Source organism: Esox lucius, chromosome 12 (genome assembly GCF_011004845.1).
Source record: "Esox lucius isolate fEsoLuc1 chromosome 12, fEsoLuc1.pri, whole genome shotgun sequence".
Classification (NCBI taxonomy): Eukaryota; Metazoa; Chordata; class Actinopteri; order Esociformes; family Esocidae; genus Esox; species Esox lucius.
In genome coordinates this window covers 7218706-7238780 of record NC_047580.1, presented here as the reverse complement: position 1 = coordinate 7238780, position 20075 = coordinate 7218706, and the positions used below count along the sequence as shown (strand labels likewise).

At 44.4% G+C, this 20075-nt stretch overlaps 1 protein-coding gene across 1 annotated transcript in view; it reads right to left on the bottom strand.

Moving 5' to 3' along the window:
- Window positions 1-1538: 1538 nt before the first annotated feature.
- The window catches only part of LOC105025739 (cadherin-4), a 300440-nt gene continuing 281903 nt past the window's right edge, over window positions 1539-20075 (bottom strand). Inside the window, 9 exon segments of the mRNA XM_010896667.5 lie at window positions 1539-5782; window positions 7062-7226; window positions 8440-8579; window positions 9426-9453; window positions 9455-9663; window positions 9998-10121; window positions 10124-10216; window positions 10218-10240; window positions 19685-19827. Of these exon segments, the coding sequence (XP_010894969.3) occupies window positions 5576-5782; window positions 7062-7226; window positions 8440-8579; window positions 9426-9453; window positions 9455-9663; window positions 9998-10121; window positions 10124-10216; window positions 10218-10240; window positions 19685-19827 (1132 nt within the window). The 3' untranslated portion in view covers window positions 1539-5575.

Below are 20075 nucleotides of genomic sequence, written 5' to 3'. Positions count from 1 at the left end.
AAAGTATTTTAACTCGATGTGCAATCTTTCTTTTTTCGAAGCGTTTTCTTTCGTTACTTTTTTATTTTTTACTTGACTTTTTATGCGAGTATGGTACACACCAGAAGTCCTTCTGGACCGCAACCTCTGTCATGCGGGCTGCTACACGTTTTAAAATGTATTTTTTTTTATGATAACTGTTATAGTATTCTTCTGTCCATTATAAAAAAAAGACACATGCAAAAAAGCTCCAATTGTACAGATATATTTTTGCCTAATTTGATCGTTTTAGCTTCAAGCAAATACTACATTATGTACACTCAGACGCGAGCAACCTTGAGGCCACTCCGATATGGCATCGGTTGTGTCTCAGATCACACGCTATCAGCCATATAGGGTGCTCTACATTCTACCCCAATAGTAGAACCACTAAAAGGTGAATAACACGCCATTTCACACTCAGACACTATGATGTTTCCGTGGGGTCCAGGTTAAAGTGAAGGCTGTCTATGCTCTGGTGTACCCCTGTTGAAGTCACCTGCAGTTGGCTAAGGTGCGGTAAACTTTGGGGAGCTCTGTCAGGGTTCGTGGTCCTTGGCGAAGGTTCAAAGGCTAACACCGCTCTGATGGAGGATGACCACCTATGACAGATGGACAGACGGGACAGAGACTGCTTGTGTTTGGGCCTCACGGTAAAGATGTTCTCTGAACAGCACGGACTGGCGTTAACACAGGTACTTAACGGCTGGTCCAAAAAACGTCCAAAGCCAAATATACCACAGTCCTCCTGCTGTGCCGTTCAACCCTATGTTTAACTGCAGGAATAGATTCACACATCTTAGCCTCCTCGCTAACCCCACCTTCAGTAAGCTGAACAGAAACGTGATTCCAGCTCCCCGGTGCGCCGTTCTCACACCGATAACATCAGTTCTTGACCACCTTGGAATATGTACACGCACAACATTCAAACCTCCAAGTCGAGCGTTCATGCCTCCCTCTCATCCCCTTCTGGCATTGGAACGGCACGACCTTATTTGTCTCACTAATAACTCCTCGCCTTTTAATGAGACATTCGCCATGACAGCGTTATGGCCGTTCGAGAAATGATGCTGTATGCAGGCCTAGTGCTTCTGACAGGAGCTTCATGTAAAGTGGAACCATGCAGTGCCGGGTTCTATCTTCTCTCTGCTGCCCCTAGGCAGGTGTCTGTCTGACAGACAGAAGGCACCGGAAGGAAGCCAGTCATAAAACCTGTCTTGCCTTCAGCACTTCTGGACTTTCTCCAGTGGGGGTGAAAGCAAAGCAAGGTTGGATACCCATATGGATGACATGTAGGATGACGCCCAGAGGGGGTTGGTGTAAATCTGTGTTGCAGGATGATGAGAGTTTAATGAAATGTAGGACTAAGTGTAATGGAATAATGAACAGCAACACACACGTCTGTTAGAACCTTATAGGATGTTTTGAAGCCAGCACGGCTAGTAAACTACTAGCTCAACGACACCGAAAAACGAAACGCTTGAAGAATATAAAGAGAACGAATGTACAAAATAAGTAAAAAAAAAAAAAAAGGTTTATGTACAACATTTATATGTCGGCCATAATCATGAATCACAAACAGCAACATCTGTGTAATGTTTACGTGTCTGCACGCGTGTGTGTGTTTGTGGGTGTGTTTGTGCAAGCTATGGTGAGGAGAGAATCAGGAACTTTGTAATGCTGAGAGGTAAAGTGGAAATCCTAAATATTTTCCGGTCAACCCAAAGGCATTGTGAGTGTACAGCAAGACTGGATGGTCAAAGGTCAAATGCGCTAACATCCTGTAGATCTCCATCAGATGGTTTCGGGGTCCAATACCCCAACAACCACAATAGGAACACTAAAAAGGTTTGGTTTCTGAAGGATCCTTTAAGAGTTCTTCATATTGAAAATGTGGGCAAACCACTATGATCTTTCAGGAACCCCTGTGTAAGGACAAAAAAAGAAAGCTATGAGTAGGACTTTCTCTACTGTACCCTTCAGTTTGAGTAGGAGTTTCCCTACAGTCCCCTTAGGTTTGAGTAGGAGTTCCCCTACAGTCCCCTTAGGTTTGAGTAGGAGTTCCCCTACAGTCCCCTTAGGTTTGAGTAGGAGTTTCCCTACAGTCCCCTTAGGTTTGAGTAGGAGTTTCCCTTCAGTCCCCTTAGGTTTGAGTAGGAGTTTCCCTACAGTCCCCTTAGGTTTGAGTAGGAGTTTCCCTTCAGTCCCCTTAGGTTTGAGTAGGAGTTTCCCTACAGTCCCCTTAGGTTTGAAGGTAAAGGGTGACACTGATAATAGTACTCCGGTGTGTCCACCGTAACATCCTGAACAAAGGGAAGTGCACAAACTTCTGACCAATCACAGTATGTGAACATAAGCAAAATGAAATAACAGTAGAAAATAAATCATGTGCACGAACTGCCTAAATCCCCAGTGGAAGCAAAACCTCTCCTAAACAAACCCAAATTACACAGTCACTGCCCAGATGATGTCCATGCACTCCCTTTCAAGTGAAAGTATAAATTAACCTTAAGGCATACATAGATTTTTCTCTCCCAAGGATAAGGCGACCAACCGTCCCAAAGAATTAGCTCCCAGATTTTATCAAGAAATTAAAATATAACCAAAAAAAATGCTTGATTTGTCTCGTAGGTCAGTAAGACTTCTTGATCATTTTATGAGAGTTGACAATCTGACCTGTCTCTTTGGCAGTCACATTGTGCTTATGGCCAGATAGATGTACTGTTGACTTTAAACACTTCTCCAGGCGTTGTGAGATGTGATGTTCTGCTCAGCGCAAGATGAGACACACAGCAATGTCAAGTTATGCCGACTAATCATGTGTCAAATCCTTTTGGGCTGTTTTCTGTTAGACTTGGAGAGAACAATTAACTAGCCCAACAAGTGTGCTTCTAATGAAGTAAATTGCCATATTAGACTGAAACATATAAAGTGATTTCGTATAAAGGTCAAACTTGTGAAGCCTCTCATTAGTCGCTCATTCAACATAATTGCTGCTATTTCACTCGATCCCGTTTTAAAGGTCTCCCTTCCAAACTGTTTTACATTCCCTGAGACCAACCAGAACTATCTCCTTCGCCAAAAGTGCCCCCATTTTCAGAAAGCAGCCAGACGCATGTATGAGTGTAAAGTTTCCTGCGAAATCTTCCCGTTGTATTTGGGTCACCCGACCCAAGGGAGATGTGAGAGGAAGACGCCGGGTGCAGTGTGAAGGGTAAAGACCTGATAGTGAAGGGGAGGCTGGGAGGAAGAGCATGTGGCGCTCAGAGTCCTCCTCTCCCTCCACACGTCTTATCTCGGAGTTTAGAGTCTTTCTCTCCCTCTCTTCGTCAAGGAGATTACCTGGAGGGGAACTGGAGGATGGATTAAATACACAACTGTGCCCAATCCCTATCAAATCCACCATTAGAGAGGAGAGAATCTCGATGTGGAAACCGTTTTCCTCTCCAGTGTGAATCTAAACTGTAATGACATTTTTGAAAGAGCTAAATATTCCGATGGACTCAGTTAACTGCCCAGAGGATAAGTGGACTCTGTGAGAAGTGAATGGGCAGTTCGAGAGATGGTTTGTTCCTTTCTAAAGCATCTCCTCAACATGTGTACACAATGTAAAAGGTCATTCATCAAAAGACTTCTGCCGAGGCAATGTGTGTGTGTGTGTGTGTGTGTGTGTGAAAAATGTGAAGACTACAACATTTCAAAACTAATTACAGTCTACAATTCTCTACATATCTCTCCAATGAGCATACTTTGTAACATCTGGGGAACATGTAGTGCATATCGCAGGAATAACGCATGGATAATGTCTCCACAAAACACAGCAAAATGGCGTTGTTCAATGCCCCCGTCTTCTCTGAAAAAGTGAAACACTTAACACTACTAAACACTGCTTTGGTAAAGTGCAGGTCTCCTATTCATCTCTTTCCTAAAAAGTTTATATGACAAGAAGCATTTCCCACAACATGTCTTCAAAACCTCTCGCATTTCAGAAGAATGAAAGTGTCGCAGGAGAGACAGATTGTGGCGCTTGCTAAATCCCTCGCTCTTGGTGATTGCTGTGACAGGGACCTGCATCTGAGATTGTATATCAAAAGTATATCAGGACACAACAGTGAATCAGCACAAAAAAAAGGATGGTTGAAGCTCAAAACTTTCACGATTTGTTTTGTCCGCCAGCTGCAATGAATGGAGCACAAACAGCTTGAAGTGTACGAATACTTAAATATCAACTTCCACACCCTTTATATTGTTTTCTTCAACACATTGACCAAGACCACAAGATGAACAGAGGGCTTGTTGATAACCTTTGGGAACAGACGACAGAACCACGCAACCATCCTGCGTCCTTTGTCTTTTGATCCGAGACTAGTTCTATGTAAAGACAATCAGAACTTTGATGGATTCTTTCATTTCACTTTTAACATGACTTCCCCCCTGTCTTTAGCTCCGACCCAGCCTCACTATTTTAAAAGTGCAAAGTAATGCAAATTAAAAAAAACTTCCAAACTCGACTGCTGTCAGAGCCGCAGTGGCACACTATTTGAACACAGGAAATACACGCTGTATCGCACCAAACGTTCTCCGGTGAGTCCTACTGTCACCGTGGTTTTTGACAGATTTGGAAAGAAACGAGTTGTCCTTCGCCTACGGAGATGTATGTATGTCTTTGTGACGAGCATTCCCTCTCCTATCTCCACACCAATGAGACCTCCTAAACCCCAAAGGCAAATTCCCTCTGCAACTTCTCCTGCGCGTGTTGCATTGGGGTGGAGGGTGGTGACACGTGATACACAAAAGATAGGACGGTCCCAATTTAAAGGTGAGGGGTTTAAAGGAGGTACATTAGCCCAGACAATGATAGCCAATCCTGAGTTAGCGGGAGTCAGCTAATATATGCACCATGAAGGCACTTCTTAAACAACAGTGCTTCTGTTCTATGGAATTCAAGTTCAGAGATATTCAACCGGGGCCTTCCACGCAGAGGAAGGAGGTTGCCTTCTGGGATTCTTTTTATTTGCATCCCCGACACGCAATATGTAGCTCAGTCTGCACATCTGCAAAAGGGACAGGCTGGGGCTGATGGCGAAATGTGAAGCTAATATCCTCCAAACACCAGGAAATAGCTCACATTTATGGACAGTGAAAACAAGAAAAATAATCAAACCCAAAACTCCAAAATAACTTTGAAAAAAATACAACATAACCAACCCCAAAATCTACCCCGACCGCACAAAAAAAGACACAGAAAATATGAAAAATAGCAATTTCAGTCTCAGACAGTCTTGGTGCAGAAGAGGACTCTGTAAAGTACAGTAAAGATGGACCCAAAGCTGCTTCACTGCACAGTCCACTATGGCGGTTGCTTAAATGATCAGTCAGTTCAGTTGATTGGTGTGTGTGTGTGTGTGTGTGTGTGTGTGTGGGAGGGAGGGAGGGGGATGTATTCAAGTTGAGATTCTGAGGAGCCCCCAAGGTCAGCGAGACAGAGAGCGAAACAGACCAGCTGAGGGGGTTCGTTTGGGGGATGTGATCTCTAACCGGGCCCCCCACCTTAGCCCTAGTCCTCGTCCCCTCCCCCGTACATGTCAGCCAGCTTCTTGAAGCGGGGACCCCAGTCGTTGAGGTAGTCGTAGTCCTGGTCCCCTGAGCTGGAGGAGTTGAGGGAGCTGACGGAGCCGGCCGTGGAGCCGCTGCCCTCGTAGTCGAACACCAGCAAAGAGTCATAGGGCGGGGCTGTGGGGTCATTGTCCGCAGCACGCAAACCCTGGAGGGAGGGAGGGAGGGAGGGAGGGAAGGTGGGAGGGAGGGAAGGTGGAGAGAGTTAATCCTACACAGGCTGAGCGAATACCATAGAGGAGAATATCTCATGAAACATTTGGTCTCATTACAGTTTTCTGTTCCTAAATCTAGACTTGCCGCTCCCTAAAACAAATAGACAATAACATATTGAAAAAAACAAGGCAAGATAGGAGATACGACACAACGACTGGAAGACTAAAGGCTTGGCTGACTAGGGGCGTGGCTTTCAGATAGTTCATTTTGATCACCACTGAGAATAAATGTCATTCAGGTTCCAGTGTTCTGTACTATACGAGCAGGAAAGCATTCAATGTACAAACATAACATGTGAATGTGAATGACAAGACTCTTACGGCTGGCCAACATAAGCTATGCCCTAAATAGGCCACACCCCATGACAATATCTTATGGATAACATTAAAATAGACCCAAGTGCTGGGTCGAACCGACATGCAAGTCAATCTAAATCCAAATGATGGTTGAACCCAGCATGGCAGTTTATTTATTCAAACAACCCATCTTGCTGGGTCAAAATTACCCAGCGTGTGTTCAGCCCAATATTTACCTAGCGGGCTGTGTTGTTTTTAACCCATCCTTCTTTCAAGTGTCTACTCCCCAGGGGGGAGGTTGCTGTGGGCATCCAAGCCACCATGTGTTTATGCTTTACCAGACTGCTGGAGTGGGAATTGTGTGTCTGTGTGTGTGTCTGTGTGTGTGTGTGTGTGTGTGTGTAAAGGTGGAATGGATCAAAGCAGAAACAGATGCCAACACTTCTCAAGTGTGAATGCGTTGTCACGGCGCCTGTCAGTCAAATCCTTCGTGCATGAGTGTGTTGAGATTGGGGTTACGTATGCTTAGACGAGCGCAAGCATGTATATGTGTGTGTGTGTGTGAGTGTGTGTGAGTGTGCGCCAGAACAGCTGTCAGGTAATCTCCATCTCCGCTGTTGTTAGAGCTCAGAGTATTGAAACCTATAAATAAACATTACCCAGGAAAAGCTCAGACTTTTAAGCGTTATTAACCTGAAAACTCTCAAACATTTATCTAGAACTGATATGTCAAAGTATATGAAGGGACACAATACACACAAGGTGTACAAGCCTCTCATTAATATAAATGTTTCTGCTTTTATATAACCATAGTTTGTGTAGCTTCGTCATTGTATCGTAGGGGACTTGCTTGCAGACGGACTAAATGAAAGTGGTCTGAATTGAAAACCATTGACCCTCAGTTGGCCCTCTCACCTCGTTGATGAAGTCCCCGATGTCCCCGGGGTGAGGGACCACAGGCCGGATGGGGTACTGGGACTCAGGGATAATGGGGCGCTCATCCACCCTTCGTACCCCAGGAGGCTTGTTGATGATATGCTCCAGAGAGTCGGGCTGCTGCAGCTGGCTCAGGTCATAGTCCTGCAGAGACCCACAGTTCAGATGGGACAGTCCAACTCAACACACAGTACAGATGGGACAGGCCAACTCAACACACAGTACAGATGGGACAGTCCAACTCAACACACAGTACAGATGGGACAGTCCAACACAACACACAGTTCAGATGGGACAGTCCAACTCAACACACAGCACAGATGGGACAGGCCAACTCAACACACAGTACAGATGGGACAGGCCAACTCAATACACAGTACAGATGGGACACTCCAACTCAACACACAGTACAGATGGGACACTCCAACTCAACACACAATACAGATGGGACAGTCCAACTCCACACACAGTACATATTACACAGGCCAACCCCTCTGAGCCTGGTTCCTCTCTAGGATTCTTCCTAAATGTTAGCCTTCTTAGGGAGTTTTTCCTAGCCACTGAAATTCAACAATACTGTTGTTTGCTCCTTGGGGTTTAAGGCTGGGTGTTTTGTAAAGCACTTTGTGACAACTGCTGATGTAAAAAGGGCTTTATAAATAAATGTGATTGATTGATTGATTGATTGATTGATTGACAGGCCAACTCAACACACAGTACAGATGGGACGTCCAACTCAACACACAGTCCAGATGGGACAAGCCAACTCAACACACAGTCCAGTGGGGCAAGGCCAACTCAACACACAGTACAGATGGGACAGGCCAACTCAACACACAGTACAGATGGGACAGTCCAACTCAACACACAGTCCAGATGGGACAGGCCAACTCAACACACAGTACAGATGGGACAGGCCAACTCAACACACAGTACAGATGGGACAGGCGAACTCAACACACTGTACACATATGGCAGGCCAACTCAACACACAGTACAGATGGATAGCGCAACTCAACACACAGTACGGATAGGACAGCTCAACTCAACACACACTACAGATAGGACAGTCCACCTCAACACGCAGTTCAGATGGGACAGTCCAACTCAACACAGTATAGATAAGACAGTCCAACTCAACACAGTACAGATACAACAGCCCAACTCAACACAGTACATATAGGAAAGTCAACTCAACACAGTAATGATAGGACAGTCCAACTCAACACAGTTCAGATAGGACAGTCCAACTCAACACTCGGTACAGATAGGACAGTCCAACTCAACACAGTATGTGGGTTTAATATTCTGTCTGGGGGTGTTTAGTCTTTATCCCTGTGTGTCTCTGGGTCTATACCTGGTCCTCCTCTCCTCCTCCCTCTTCGTCGTATTTCAGGATGTTGTCTCTGACGTCGTCCTCCGGGTCGATCAGCAACTGTTTGGTCTGTCTCTCCTTCTCCCTGCGCTTCATCCACACTACGAACAGCAACACCATGCCTGCAACACACCACACACAACGCCACTAGAACACAACGCCGCTAGAACACAACGCCGCTAAAACACAACCCCGATAAAACACAATCCTGATAAAACACAACCCCGATAAAACACAACCCCGTTAAAATCTTTGACAGTACACGTACTGTATGTACTGCAATACCCAGAAATACACGTATACTAAAAAAACACAAAACCAACGCACCTTAAACCACACATTACTGGCTTGCCGCAAAAATAGATAACCCCAGAAAAGGCGATAAAAGCTCAGCACATTTGCGGAGGGTACAACTAAAAGAGTGAAAAGCACAATATAAATGTAGTCCCTTTAAATAAGGTATGAGCAGACACCACAGCGGCACCAAAAACAACATCAGCGCCTCAGCCAGACAGGTCCACATTAAAAGCCCTGTCCGGGAGAAGGCCCCAACACTACCCTTGGGGTCAGTCACAGGGAACACATTCTTGATGCCAGCTAAGTATCCATCCATAATACAGTATGTTATTGTGTTTACAACGTGATAAATGTTTAATGACCATGAGGCGAAACGGTGTGGGAGAGAACAGTGGATGCTAAGGCCCTTTGGTATCTGGTCAGGGAGGCGGATTCATAGAAGGGGGTGGTTTGGTGGTGCGTGTGTGTGTGTGGGGGGGTGGGGGGGGGCGGATACACTGCAGGGGTCTGTCTTTTTCCATACTCTAAGAGAGCTCTGAACACGAATGGCTGCTAATTAGGGAAGCGATGTCTCAGAAGCAACCCCCGAGCACAGTGAGTGTGTATGTTCGGGTCTCCCCGTGAGTGAAAGAGAGGCGTGGGCGAATCTGGGCCCGGGTGGGAGTACTCACTCAGCAGGATGATGATGCATATGAGGATTGGCTATGATGGCTCCCGTCCCCAGTCCAGCCGCGGCCACCTCCCGCGACCAGGGTGCAGTCTCCCGTTCTTCATCGCACGGACACACCTTGACCTTTATGACGGACCTGTTGGAGAGGGGGGGGTTCCCCGAGTCGGTCACGATCAGAGGCACCTCGTAGACTCCCGGCTCCAGGTACTGGATACGCAACGTCAACCGGGCGTAGTCGCCTGGGGAGCGGAGGGGACAACGGTAACGAACAGAGAGAACCACCACTGGTATGAACCTCTTAACACTGGACCACTCCTGTCCATGGTGTCAATCCACATTGTTAATAATTTGAATGTTCACACCTGACATTGTTAATATCAAAACATTCATATCCAACGTTGTTCATGGCTGAATACTCACATCCATATTCTTAGTATCACACCACTCACATCCATACCGTCAACACTGAAGCACTCTCACATCCATATTTCTAGGCATGGCCTCAGCCCCCGACCTCTAACGCTAACCCGCAACCTGTACATTTCCGCCTATCCACCACGGTAGCACTCTCACCGTTGAGACGTGACACAGTCCAGTTGCGTCGCACACTGATGGGGAAGGTGGGGAGCTCGAAGACGAAGGGGCCCACGTTGGGAGGTCCGTGTCGGCATCCCGCGGCCGTGATGTTGATTGCCGGTCGTGGCGGTTGATGCGCTCGCAGATCTGGGAACTCGCGGGCAGAAGAGATGGGGCGTTGTCGTTCACGTCGATCAGGTAGATCTGGAGGGTCCCCGGTTCCGCTGGCCATGGGGGAGCCTGGGGGAAGGGCAGGGAGTGTGGGGGGGAGGTGTCTTATGGGGAGTGTTGCTAAGCAAACACAAAAACATGGCCATGCATCTGTCTCCATTAACCCCCCCCCCCAACACACACACACACACAGCGCAGCACAATCACAGACACACACATTCTGATAAAAGAACTGGCTACCATTTTCAATCAATACACCAAAGGAACAATCTCTTCCAGGGGACAGAGAGGGAGAAGGAGAGAGAGCGAGAGATAGAGAACAGAGAAAGAGATTGGCTACGAAGAGAGAACTAGAGAGACAAGGTGTAGATCTATAGGGTCAAACCAAAGAAAAGGAGACAGAGAGATGAGAGGGAAACTTCTGTAACGAGAGAGATGAGATGTTGAGAGCACACCTCCTGCAATGAGATAGATACACTGCAGAGATCAGAAGACATCTCCTGCAATGAGAAGAATATTAGAGCGAGCGCAGACCATCCATACACTCCACACAACCTAACTGACAAACAAATAAAAGCCAAAGTCAAGTCATCTCATACTTTGTTGATTTCAACAGGGTCCGCTGTACAAATACATGGAAGAAGCGTTGTCGGGGTGAAAACAGAACATTTTATAAAGTCAACTACGACAAAGAACAAGTTTGCTGTTTCAAATGACAACAAATACCGACATCTTCCCTGAGGGCCGAAGGGAGAGGAGAATGCAGTTTAAGCCCCATTTCATTCAATATTCATATCAATTCATTTTCAAGGGCACAGGAAAGGGCTCAGTCTCAACCCACTAGATTCAGAAACCAAATGTTTGATTTTATCCCCAAACAGGAAGGGCCTGGAGCAGTAACTATAGACTGCACAAATTCTGTTACTTCCTGTAGGGTCTGACAGTGAATCTCAGTAAGACAAACAGCAGCGTTCCAGAAAAGGTCTAGATGCTAGAACTATATTTCTAGATGCTTTCTAGATGCTAGAACATACATTCACCCAGGTGATGATGTACTAGGGAAAACAAAGAATTGGCCCAAACAATAATACCACTGGTAATTTAAACAGGGCTGTCAATGACCTGAGGTACAAGGCAAGAGGCGCCTTCTAAGCCATCAAATGTATTTGATACACGATTTTGCAGGTTTTCCCACTTACAAAGAATGTAGAAGTCTGTAATTTTTATCATAGGTTCTCTTCAACTGTGAGTGACCGAATCTAAATTGTATGATTTTTAAGTAATTAATTAGCATTTTATTGCAAGACATGAGTATTTGATACATCAGAAAAGCAGAACTTAATATTTGGTACAGAAACCTTTGTTTGCAATTACAGAGATCATACTTTCCCTGTAGTTCTTGACCAGGTTTGCACACACTGCAGCAGGGATTTTGGCCCACTCCTCCATAAAGACCTTCTCCAGATCCTTAAGGTTTCGGGGCTGTTGCTGGGAAATACGGACTCTCAGCTCCCTCCAAAGATTTTCTATTGGGTTCAAATCTGGAGACTGGCTAGGCCACTCCAGGACCTTGAGATGCTTCTTACGGAGCCACGACCCATCTTCAATGCTCTTACTGAGGGAAGGAGGTTGTTGGCCAAGATCTTGCGATACATCACGGTGCAGTCGTCCTGTCCCTTTTGCAGAAAAGCATCCCCAAAGAATGAAGTTTCCCCCTCCATGCTTCACGGTTGGGATGGTGTTCTTGGGGTTGTACTCATCCTTCTTATTCCTCCAAACACGGTGAGTGGAGTTTAGACCAAAAAGCTAAATTTTTGTCTCATCAGACCACATGACCTTCTCCCATTCCTCCTCTGGATCATCCAGATGGTCATTGGCAAACTTCAGATGGGCCTGGACATGCGCTGGCTTCAGCAGGGGGACCTTGCGTGCGCTGCAGGATTTTAATCCATGACGGCGTAGTGTGTTACTAATGGTTTTCTTTGAGACTGTGGTCCCAGCTTTCTTCAGGTCATTGACCAGGTCCTGCCGTGTAGTTCTGGGCTGATCCCTCACCTTCCTCATGATCATTGATGCCTCACGAGGTGAGATCTTGCATGGATCCCCAGACCGAGGGAGATTGAACGTCATCTTGAACTTCTTCCATTTTCTAATAATTGCGCCAACAGTTGTTGCCTTCTCACCAAGCTGCTTGCCTATAGTCCTGTAGCCCATCCCAGCCTTGTGCAGGTCTACAATTTTATCCCTGATGTCCTTACACAGCTCTCTGGTATTGGCCATTGTGGAGAGGTTGGAGTCTGTTTGATTGAGTGTGTGGACAGGTGTCTTTTATACAGGTAACAAGTTCAAACAGGCACAGTTAACACAGGTAATGAGTGGAGAACAGATCTGTGAGAGACAGAATTCTTACTGGTTGTTAGGTGATCAAATACTTATGTCATGCAATAAAATGCTAATTCATTATTTCAAAATCATACAATGTGATTTTCTGGATTATTGTTATAGATTCCGTCTCTCAAAGTTGAAGTGTACCTATGATAAAAATTACAGACCTCTACAGGCTTTGTAAGTAGGAAAACCTGCAAAATCTGCAGTGTATCAAATACTTGTTCTCCCCACTGTATCTAAAAAAAATTAGAAACCAATACCTTATAAATCTCAATAAAGTTGATAATGTCCGGATTTCATTATTGATTAGCTGGGTCTGTGTGAGAAGTTGGGTCTGTGTGAGAAAAAGGGATGTTTTCTGTTCACCTAAGGCAATTTTTAAAGCTTCCTGTAATTAGATTTTCAGCAATGTCTTACGTTTCCTTATTCCTCCTTACTGCATTCTGGTGTAATTTCAACACATAAAAACATGCTATTTAGTTTTTAGTAACAGTATTTAGCATACTATTATTTTACAATGTTTTCTTTATTATACATTCTTTTTCAAAACATTTCAGTGGTAGTAGCTTTCAAACCAAAGAGTAAAATAGCCTTGTAAAACATCTGTTGCTATATATATTGAACACAATCCTTTATTTTTTGCACATTTTCTATTTGTTTTATTACTGCTTCATCTAGTTGGTTTAACAAAGGCATTGTTCTAAATAAGGAAAAATAATTATTTCATATATCAAAAATAAAGAACTTTCCTTCTCATTTTGTTTTTAAATTGCTGATTAATCATCAGTAATTACCAACACATTAATTGACTATCAAAATATTTAGTTATAGCCCAAGTTGTGAGGTCTTGGGTCATAAATGCGACCAACACCAAATTACTATATTTGTGTTACAACATGATTTGTGTTACAAAATTAAATCAAATATAATTAAATGTAGGGGTTCTGCCACTGATCAACAAAAAACACTCCCATGATGTCAAAGTGAAAAATAAAATCTATACATTTTACATTAAATCAAAATCAAAAAAATAGTAATTACATTCCTCAACTACCTTAAGGAAGGTTACTCAAAAACCTACCATAAGAAAGCCCTCTTGAACAGAGACATTAAACTACAGAAAAGCCTCTTCAGCCAACTGATCTTGGGACTCACCCACAAAAACATCAAACATTAATTAACTGCCCTATGTTAGGAGAAATACTTACAGTATACGATGTATGATCCATTTCAGACAAAAGCAACCAGAGGAGCACAAACAACATAACAAATATCAGTTTTTATTTAAAATGTTTACTTTCACTAACCATATAAACGTTAAATATTTGCACAACACTGCACAGCTGATAATACATGTGTGTTGTTTACTTATTTATATTTCACAGTTGATTAGCATGTGACCTTTTCTTATAGTCCATTTACTTTGGTCATGTAAACAAATGTTTCCCATGCCAACAAGTTCAATTGAAATTGAGATCAATTGAAACAGAAAAAGAAGAGAGAAAAGCAGAGACATTTTCTCTGTTTTTGACGACACATCTGCATTACACAAAAACCTTCAGTCCACCAACAACCCAGAAACACAACATTATGTGCTGGCAGTACCTCCACACAATCTCACCCCACTGTCTACAATCCCATAGAATCACACACAATCTCACCCCACTGTCTACAATCCCATAGAATCACACACAATCTCACCCCACTGTCTACAATCACATAGAATCACACACAATCTCACCCCACTGTCTACAATCCCATAGAATCACACACAATCTCACCCCACTGTCTACAATCCCATAGAATCACACACAATCTCACCCCACTGTTTACAATCCCATAGAATCACACACAATCTCACCCCACTGTCTACAATCACATAGAATCACACACAATCTCACCCCACTGTCTACAATCACATAGAATCACACACAATCTCACCCCACTGTCTACAATCCCATAGAATCACACACAATCTCACCCCACTGTCTACAATCCCATAGAATCACACACAATCTCACCCCACTGTCTACAATCACATAGAATCACACACAATCTCACCCCACTGTTTACAATCCCATAGAATCACACACAATCTCACCCCACTGTCTACAATCCCATAGAATCACACACAATCTTACCCCACTGTCTACAATCCCATAGAATCACACACAATCTCACCCCACAGTCTACAATCACATATAATCACATAGAATCTCACAGAATCACACCCCACTGTCTACAATCACATAGAATCACATAGAATCTCACAGAATCACACCCCACTGTCTACAATCACATAGAATCACATAGAATCTCACAGAATCACATCCCACTGTCTACAATCTCACAGAATCACACCCCGCTGTCTAGGATCACATATAAACACACCCCACTGTCTACAATCACATAGAATCATGCAACACATACTTTACTTTACCAATGTACAACTAACCCTTCCTCTCCAAATGTACAGAGCACCCAACCTCATGAAACATGTCCACCCTATTAAAGATGTTTGTTAAAACTCAGAGAGATAAAGGGGGAGATGGAAAGTGAGAGGGAGATGAAAGAGAGGGAGACGAAGAGAGAGAGAGAGAAAGGGGGAGAGATTGGGTGAAAAGGAGAGATAGAAAGACATGCAGAAAGAGAGAGATGGAAAAAGAGAGGGGGAAAGAAAGGGATGAGATGGAGAGGTGTACAGAGAGACAAAAAAAAGAGAACGAGAGAGCGAGATAGAGAACTGCTGAGGAGCCGTGCTGCCAGAGGAGAATTATGACAGAAACACTTTTGACATTTGGCTGTTGAAGCTCCCATTATTCCCCCCAGCCAAATCCCTCTCATCACAACCAATCTCCCCCATACACAGCTCACACACTCACCCCGGGAGAACACAGGCAATAAATATTAAACAACAAAAATGGTCTTTGAGTCTATCTTTGTGTGTGTGTGTTATAGATATCATGTCTCCTACACGTTTGTACATGCTTCTACCCCATCTGCCTCCTATAAAGGCAATTTGTTTCTTGTGACCAGAGATGCTTCAATGTCCCGTGTGTGTGTGTGTGTACATCTTTCGACGGCCTTTTGCATTGATTGAGCAAAATTATTGAACATGGCCATATTACTGATTTAGCAACCCACTCTCTTCCTTTTGCGTACACAGGTTCACACAATGTCGTGCTATGCATACGCCAAAGTCCTTTTTTGCGTGCGGTTGAGACGCGATCTCCTCCCATTAATAATAATGGTGGTCAATAAAATAGTTTAATTGACACGCACCAATTGAAACCTATTTGACGTCACCATCATTGAGGCACGGATTTCCCGAAGAGTGACTAATCATTTAAAAGCTGTAGATTAACATTTTTTCTTGAAAGAACGTAAAAGGGTAAAGGTAAAACTTTAATATCGCATTTATTCACCATTGTTCTTAATTGGAGGAGATCGCGTCTGAACTGCACGCAAAAAAGTACTTTGGCGTATGCATAGCACGAAATTGTGAAGTGTAAACCCGTGTTATATGCACGCAAAGGGAAGAGAGTGGGTTGGATTTAGGCATGAGGGAAGAAATTCTTAGCAGAAAGGCCTTCAGCAATCAGACAGACAATAAGAGAGACAAAACAACCAACTGTAGAATGGAGGACGGGGACAGTCAAAGTCTTTATGGATGAGGAAGAGACTATAGAAATGTGAGTGTGTTTGGGTGTGAGAAAGAAAAATGTGTGTGAACACAGAAAGAAATAAAGAAATATGATCATTTCTGAGTTTAAGAGACAAAGGAAGAGACTAGTAGAGAGACTAGTAGAGAGACTAGGAGAGAGACTAGGAGAGAGACTAGGAGAGAGACTAGGAGAGAGGGGAGATTAGTGTGTTGCAGTCCTACCAGCTTTGTGCTGTTTATTGAGTGCATGTCATGGGGTCGGCGACCCTTGGCTGCCTCCAATTAGGAGTCATTTCCTCACCATGCCCTGTTGGCTCAGCGAATGCTTAGTAGAGAAGTGTCCCAGAACCAAGCTTAGGACGGAGATAAGGACTCTGTCATTTACCAAAGATTTATGGAAAGCTTACCGATCTGGCAATTAAGTGCTGCAATGGTGCAAGAATTGACAAAGAGGGGGAAAGAGAGGGAGCGTGCGAGAGAGAGAGAGGCTAGCAGAGAAGGAAACCTGAACAGGAACATAATAACTTTGACCTGGAGTTGGTCACAGAAACTATTAAGCAGAGGAACCTAACATAAGACAAAAGATATTGCTTGCTGACTGGGATTTTTATTTTTAATTTATTTCATTATTTTATTTTATTATGAATATGAAACAAAAAAATGAAATGTAATATAACATTCTACTCAGAGCTATCTATCATGCAAGGTAAAAGACCTGCATTTCAAAGTGAAAGAGCCAAGTTGGGTCTTAAAGCTCTCCCTTTGTCCTGAGACTGAGCGACAAATAAATACTTTACTTGAGAGTATTATTATATAACCCACTGATTTCGGTTCTTTAGAAAATCTAACCTTAAAGCATTTTGACACACCTACATTTATATAATTGACAAGTGCATAACCTTTGACCTTCAGCAGCGACAGCAGCGACAGCAGGACACTGGCATACAGACACAGGAAGAGGGCACAACCTTTCTAGGGGGCACAATCATCTGAATGCTTGTTCTGGAACACCACTGCTCTCCTACGACAACCATATCCACGATGGTGGATAAGGTGTTTGGATGAATCCTGGTAGCCTTCTCAAAGGTGTTGTCTGTGAAGTGACACTGACAGACGGGCCGTAATGCCCAAAACCTGGATGGCCTCCTCCACTAACTGCCTCCTCCAGTACTTGCCTCCTCCAGTGTTTGCCTCATCCAGTGCTAGCCTCATCCAGTGCTAGCCTCTAGCACTCACTGCCTCTCAGATTATAGTGAGGCTACACCTCCAACCTTCTCATCAGAAGTATGAATATCTACTCCAATCTACTGCACACTCTATAGTTATTTACACAAAGTACAGTTCTTTACCCATCAGCCCCTCCACGAACCCACAATCGCAGAGTTCTAAGCTCAATCAACCTAAATCGTGACGCATGCAAATTTTACCAATCACTTTAGAATTTCTGAATAAAGTGGTCAAATGATTGCATCGTTATGGTTTCATATCATAAACTGACATATCGCCACAGTACAATACAGAGGAATTGCAATTTCAACCAATCACCGCTCATTTACAGCATAATACAGTTCAATCAGGCCACAAGCCAACAAAACAGTTTCCCTCGTCAGCGCATTTTTGTGACAAATTGGGTCAAAATCATCTCATATTGCCGTGCAAAATGTCATAATTGCCTCAGCAAATTTGAGCAATTCAGCCTGCATATTTTACAAAACATTTGAGTGGAATCCAGGAGGGATTATCTTCTTGAATGGAACAAAGCAGCTACTTGTGACGAAGAGTGGTCGGACACACACAACTTAGCCCAACCAAGCACACAGAGAGACAGACAGACAGACAGAGACACAGACAGACAGACAGACAGGATGTCTTCCCTGGTCTCGGGGTTTAGTGAGTTAATCCCAGTCATGTGTAGGGGACATGTGGAACCAGCTTGCAGAGGCTGATAGAAGAATTATGGGAGTTTTAACCAGCTAAATAAATTATTATGTCTGTGTAAAACTTCTCAAAAGGATTTGTATTAAGTTCGTTTCTTGATGTCAGCTAAAAGATTTCAGGCGTGAAGAATGGACTTCCAGCAAGCCTCCCTTCTGTTCTTTAAAGAGAAAATAAACAAATAGCTAGGAGTGTTAGAACAGTATGTAGGTGATTTGGCGCTGATAGCCTTGATAATAAGCTAGTTCTCTTTGACAGTGTTTGGTTGCTAAACACTGTCACCCACCTCTTTCTGTTTCTGCCCTCTTCTCGTATTCTCTCACCACCCCCGGTGCTTCTTACCATAATCCCTCACACATTATTACTGCAGACACTCCCCCTGCCACCAACACACACACACACACACACACACACACACACAAACACATTCACATAAACAGATGCATGCACACACACTCGCACACACATTTTATGGTTTAAAATCTTTGTGGGAACCCAGTGAAGAATTCCCCTTCCAAGTCATATTTACCCAAACCTGACCTCAACCCCTGGAAATTGAGAAAGTCATCTTTTTTACTATCCTTGGGTCCTCACCCACACACCCACAAACACCCACTACAGGAATATCTACCCTGGTGGGGACACAATTTATACCCATTCAAAATAACATTACATCTAACCCAAAACCTAACAATAACCCTCAAAACATAACCTTGACCCTAAACCTAAAATGACAGTTTTTTTTCCTCAGCGGGCCCAGCCAAATGTCGGTCCACACAGGTGTAGTAAAATGTAGCAACAGTTCCACAGGTGGTAGCCTGGGGTGTGGAAACAGAGCAGACAGAAGGGGAGTCTCAGAGCCCAGTTAAGGCAGACTCAGGGCCAGAGACATGCTAAAAAATAACGGTGGCGAGGGGGGCATAGAAATGACAGGAGCAAGTCAGCCCTAATAGGTTCTCTGTCTAATCTGACCCTCTCCCCTCATCAAAACCCCCACCCCTGCCGCACAAAAAAACATTTCCGATGCGCGCACGCCAACACACGCACACACGCCAAGACACACACACACACGCCAACACACGCGCAAGCCATGTCAATCACGCTTCAAAGCTGTCCCAACTTCAGATAAACAACCCAGTGCTCTGTGCGTCACTGATAAGGCACTTTGGGAGAGGAAAAAGCACTCTGTTTGTGTGTTTGCTTCCGAGTGAGAAAAAAAAAAGGAGAGCTGTTTGTTTGCTGTGATTGAGTTTGTGCTCGGTTAAGCTCCAGCTTCGACTGGGTAGCAGAACGGACGGAATGTGCCACGCTCAACGCAGCGGATGGACAGAGTGGAGAGGAGGAGAGGAACAGAGGAGAGGTAGAGCGAGGGAAGAAAGGAGAATGGATCAATACAGCGGCTTTTGTTTAGTCTGGGCTCAAGCCCTCTATCCTTTGCACCTACTTACTTTATCCCTGAAGTCTCATGCACGCGCACGCACGCACACGCACACACACACACACACGCAGCGCATGCTGGGTCTTACCATTGTCCACAGCGAGGAAGGTGGCTTCGTAGATGTTTTCTTTTACGTAAATGGACTCTCTGTCTAGTGTTGCAGTGGTGACGATCTGACCGTTGGTGGTGTTGATGGACAACCAATCGGCCGGGTCAGCCAGCTTGGAATACCTAGACGGACAGACGGAGGGGAGGAGACGGAGTCAGGCTAAAAAGTGCAGAGAGCGCATGTCCTGTACATTTTACGTCTGCCGGGGGGAGGACAGGACTCGGCACATTAGCACGGCGCCAAACAAACAGAGACTCGATCAATGGAATGGACTCTTTTTTCAGGTGCGATGTTCAATTGTGCGCCAGTTGGAGAGCGTGCGCACGCATTCACAGGTAAATCCTTCATCGACTTCTCGTCCACCGCCTGA